The sequence below is a fragment of the Tupaia chinensis genome, unplaced genomic scaffold, assembly GCF_000334495.1.
Source record: "Tupaia chinensis unplaced genomic scaffold, TupChi_1.0 Scaffold000622_1, whole genome shotgun sequence".
Lineage (NCBI taxonomy): Eukaryota > Metazoa > Chordata > Mammalia > Scandentia > Tupaiidae > Tupaia > Tupaia belangeri.
The window spans coordinates 6677894-6683255 of NW_006160142.1; the positions used below are offsets into that span (position 1 = coordinate 6677894).

Genomic DNA, 5362 nt, shown 5'->3' on the forward strand with positions numbered 1-5362 from the left:
AGGAACTGAACTTCCTGTGGTCCTGCCTTGCCCACAGAATGTGCCACAAGGTGTGACTCTACCCACAGGTGTGGAGTGGATCTGTACCCCAGCACTGGGCAAGATGGGGCTGGCTCGTTACTCAGCACCAGGTCACGTACTTGCGTTCACAGGCCAGTCCCTGGGCTTCCTGCCTCTGCCCTTTCTCCCCTGGCTCGCTGCTCTCTCCTCTAGAGCTCGGACCTCTCCATCGCCCTCTCTCCTCATTATCCCGTGTCTTTGCTTTCTTGCCAGACTCCCTCCTTAAATGTCTTGCCCAATGAGAGCTCTCTCTCCTTTGTCTCCCTGAGTCAATTCTAAGTCCTACTAGCCCCTACCAGGCCCTTTTGTGTCCCTGCCCCTCCTGCCTCTGACCCCCCTCTCCCTCTCCTCACTTGTAATCCTGCCAGGGCTCCCTACCAGCTCCCAGCTGCACCCACTCTTCCTTGCTCCCCATCCTGTGCCAAATGGGAGCAACCAACAATAGAGTTTATGGACTGAACGTGAGCGAATATCCTCACTTCCTCTGCTCTTTCCCACCTCAGCAAAGCTTTTCAGAGTCACGTTTCCAGTGGAATCTGAATGTGGAAAGATTTAGATCCACTGAGAAATGCTAAACCCCTGGCGTCTGGCTGTGTTTGAAAGGTTCGGCAGTTCCTCCCACATCTGATGTTACGAACACTGTTTATAGATGCTTGGAAAGAAGCCTTTAATACTTGTATTGTGTTTTAACTTGCTTTCCTTTGGAGGCAGGGAATTGTCAAGTAAGTATTCATGCCATTCTGGAAAAGCACAGGTGTTCAGTGAACATCCAGTACTAAGTGTTCATGCAGAATCCACAGCCGCGAAGGCCAATACTCAAAACCCGCTGAATTTGCCACAATGCAGGTCTCTTCCCCTTGCTCCTCTCATCTTCGGTTTTGAAGCAATACAGCTGTAAACGTGCTTGTGAAATAAGAAAGACACATTCTGAGATTGCTTTACTTTTCAGTTTTTACTGAAAATCAAGGTGAAAAAAGCATCAGATTGCCTCTGCGTGTATATATATACAGCCCATGTATATATGCATACACAGTGTCTGTGCTCGTGTGCATACTCTATACCCACTGTATAATATCCCGCGTATTATACAGCCTGTGTGTACCCCAGAAACCAACCCCGTGTTTAATCTGGAAGTATGCCTTATGAGCTGTGCCATAGTTCTAGCGTCCACCTGCTCTCATCACAGACCCTGGCTTGCTTTTCTCATCCACTTAGACATTCTTAGGTGAAAGAAGAAACCCATGGATTTCATTCGAAAGTCCCACTAAAACAGAAGAAAGAGCAGATGTCTTGGGAAGCGATAATTAATGTGAAGGAAGTGTCTAATTGTGAGGACTGGCATGCCCCCAATCTCCCTATTTTACTCATTTTGGTGGCGATGATGTCATCTGGGGGTGTCGTTTTGCAGGGATGTGTTCTCTCCTCGCTCTGTGGTGGTGATTATAATACCATTTGGTCCAATTATCACTTATGATTATATAACATGTTTTTCTGAGGGTTTAAAGCATATTTTACTCATTTTGGTGGCGATGATGTCATCTGGGGGTGTCGTTTTGCAGGGATGTGTTCTCTCCTCGCTCTGTGGTGGTGATTATAATACCATTTGGTCCAATTATCACTTATGATTATATAACATGTTTTGATTAAAGCATTTCTGAGGAAATAAAGGTACCTTGTTTTACCCTGCACAAGACGAAACAACAAATACCCTGCAAGCTGTTCGGCAGGCAAGCTGACCTACCAACCGCTGGGAAGCATTAGGCTAAATTATGAGTTGAACTTGATTTGGCAACAAAGCAATCATTGTGCAGAACTCCCAGTGACATCCAGGAAGATGTCATTGTTTTTCCGATAACCAGTTTCTCCCCAACACACTCTCAAATAAGCCGAGTCCCCAGCCACACTCGGAAAGTCAGAGAGAGTGTGCGGGAAGCATTGACAATGCTTCCTTTTTTCTCCCTATTCTGTAGGCGCTTTAGTGCAGAGTTTGCCCAGAGACGCCAGGGTATGAGCTTTCTGAATTTGTAGACTGGTGCACTCTTTCATTTCTGTTTTAGTTCTTTGCTGGCATGCTGGGGAAGCATGGTCTGTGCCACACAGGAATGTCTGGCCACTTGGAAAGTGCTTGTGCATGAATGAGGTGGTGCTAATGCTGCTCTAAACTGTACTAAGTGTCTCACTTGGCTTTGTTTGCTGCTTACAAGGGGATCAAGGTAATCCTTTCTCTTTGCCTATCTGAAAGCAATAGCCAGTGGATTTGGAATACACAGCGGGGGCCGGTGCAGGTGGCCCTCCACCCATGCCCGTCTCCTGAACTTAGAGAAGTCTGATTGCAGGAACCCCCATCACTGAGAATTGGCCAACCCATACCAGAGCTTGCCCATCAGAACTCTCTTAGTTAAATCTGGAGGCCCCAATCCCCCAAAATGAGAGAGGAAAGCGTCCTTTGGTGTGGTGGCAGCTGAACATGGACTGTAACCCTAACATATAGGACCCAGTGGGAGGCCTGATATCTTTTTCTCATCCCTTCCCTTTCTGCTTGTCCTCTTGGGTAGAGAGCTGACCTGGGGTAGCGAGCCGACACTGGATCGTGCGCTGACCCTAGGTAGCAAGCCGACCTTGGGTAGTGCGCTGACCCTGGGTAGCAAGCTGACCTTGAGTAGCGAGCTGACCTGGGGTAGTGAGCCGACCTTGGGAAGCGCGCTGACTCTGGGTAGCAAGCCAGCCTTGAGTAGTGAACTGACCTGGGCAGTAAGCCGACCCTGGATAGTGTGCTGACCCTGGGTAGCAAGCCGACCTTGGGTAGCAAGCTGACCTTGGGTAGCGAGTTGACCTGGGCCGTGAGCTGACCTGGGCATTTTGCATATGGCCTCAGGACCTAGTCCAAAGCCTGGCTCTGAGATCCCTCCCATCTCACAGCCGCTGGGATCTTTTACTACCTAATTCTGAACAACATAGGCACATCCTGGCCTGAAAAAGAGCCAGTGTTACAGGAAGCATGGCCCCTTCCTTCTCATACCGATAGGACTCCTTAGTTTTCAGACAAGCCCCTCTGGCTTCTTCCTGGGATGGGTGGATGGGGGAGGAGGGACTGATCCTGACTAGGTGCCTCAGGTATGGGAAGCCCACCTGTGCCTGGGAATCTAGGCCTTGTCACATGGACAGCTGGTGTCAGAAGCTACTTTCCAGGTGGGGAGGAATGAAGGGAGGAGGAGAAGGAAGACAGAGCAAACCAGGTGGGGGGGTCCTTTGAGTAGGGGAGGAGAGAGGAGCCTGGCACCGGCCTTACCGACCATGCCAGCAGGCACACACACCACCTACGGTTGAACACTGCTTCCTCTGGCCACTCTCTGTTTCAGGCCACCTGTTAGCCGAGCAGCTCCCCAGCCTGAGAAACTCCAGAAGAACAATATCACCAAAAAAAAGAAGCTGGTTGAGGTGAGGAGGTGAAACTGTTTTGCTTTCGATGTGATGTGCATGTTCTCCACAGTGGGCCCAATATGTCCACTGGCTCCCTCTTGTCCCCTCTCCCTTCTGCACAGCATTGTGTCCAGAATCACAGGGACCAGCATCACACATAGTGGATCACATTCTTCCTTCCCCAGTCCTGCCACTAGGTCCCATCTTTTAACTCTATGACTTCCTGGTCCTTCGAGTATGACTCCTTTCCTTCACCCCAGTGCCTCTCAGGCCCCCTCAGCTTTCCATTTATGGACCAGAAGGAGAGGGAGAGAGAGCACTCAGTCACCAACTCCAGTGTTGCCTGAGCGCTTGACGTGTCAGGCCTTACACTACACGCTGCTCGTGACGTGCAGCCCACAGTCCTTGCACATGTGAGCTAGGTTCTGTCATGTTTTCCATTTGACAAACAAGGACACAGTGGTTAAGGAAGTTCAGGGGGTCGATAGGTCCTGTGCCCAAGATCCCCAAGCCAATAAGTGAAGGATTTGAACTCAGCTGTTGAGACTTGAAAATCAGCTCTAGTAAACCTGTTTTAGCAGAGACCTCTTCATGGTTCTTTCTGCCTTCGGCTCTCCCCTCCCTCTTGGACACATCTCCTGCCACCCCCAGAGTTGGCTCTTTCACATTTAATTCTTTCATGCTTCAACCTGGCTTTATGACCCAGGAGATTTCTACATTGCCAATGGGATTCAAGTTCACAGCTTTCACAACCTTACCCAGAGCCACCTTCTGAGTTCACAGGGCTTGTGATTCTCTGCTGCAATTCAGTCTCCAACCCCCAAAGCCACCACTAAGGTTCTCTGAGGGCCTTGGAGTCAAGCCCAGTGTTTTCATCCCTTCTGTTCAGAAGGCCCTCCCTCACCCTGGGCCTCCCAAGCCCTTCTCTGGTATCTCCTCTGTGTGGTTTTCCCTGATGCCCCTCACCCCGAGCCCTCTCACACTCCCTGTGCCACAGCCCTCATCATGCCCTCTACTGCCTTTATTTCTCATTCATGTCTCCCCTGCTAGTCCATAAACTCATGAGACCAGAAAAATCTGCCTTCACATTTTTTATTGAAAAGTGGGAAGTTATTGGGGGAGGATTTATCACACAGTACAGCACAAGTCAGGAGGTGTGATTGAGCATCGGAAAAAAGAGGGTCTCAGGGCCAAAAGCCACGTAAACCAATGTGGTCAATGTGGTGCCTCTGCTCTGCTCAGCTGAGCTCCTCATGAGCTCTCTTCTGACGGCTCCTTGAACTACCCTTTTCCCCTAGAAGTCATGTGTGCCTGCCCAAGAGAAATGGAGGGGGTAGGGGAGTGAGAAAGCATCTCCCCATAAGAAGTGGTCATACCAAGGACCCTTCTCCTCCATGTCTCCCTCCTTTGGGGATTTTGGGCACATACACACATACATGTACCTGGCATGTTTCTCAAGCCCCTGGGTCCAGAACTCAACTACACAGTTGGCCATGTGGGATCCAGCCATTTCAACCACCAGGCCACCAGCTGGTCTGCTCCCCACTTCTTAACCTTGTGTCCTACCAGCCAGCATAGTGCCAGGCATGGAGGAGCAGGCCAATGCATTTGTGTCAAATAGAATTAAGAACTGATCTGGGGACCAGCAGATGGCGTAATGGTTACATCGCTGGACTCCCATGTAGTCGACCGCGGTTCGAGTTCCAGATCTGGTGGCTTAAACTCATGCCAGGCACATGCGTGTGTGTGCCCAAGATCCCAAGAGGAGAATGGAGGAGAAGGGATTGTGGTGTGGCCATCCCTCCGGGAGGTAATTTCTCACTTTCTGTCTCTCTGTCTCTCTCTGTCTTTCTGGCAAGCACACATGTCCTATAGCAAAAAC

The 5362-nt window shown here is 50.1% G+C and overlaps 1 protein-coding gene across 1 annotated transcript in view; it reads left to right on the forward strand.

Annotated features, from left to right (window-relative positions):
- Positions 1-5362, forward strand: part of EML6 (EMAP like 6) — a gene marked incomplete at its 5' end in the record, with an annotated part of 331238 nt that overhangs the window by 298885 nt on the left and 26991 nt on the right. The window contains one exon of the mRNA XM_027775960.1: positions 3420-3498. Within this exon, the coding sequence (XP_027631761.1) occupies positions 3420-3498 (79 nt within the window). The remainder of the gene's footprint in view (positions 1-3419; positions 3499-5362) is intronic.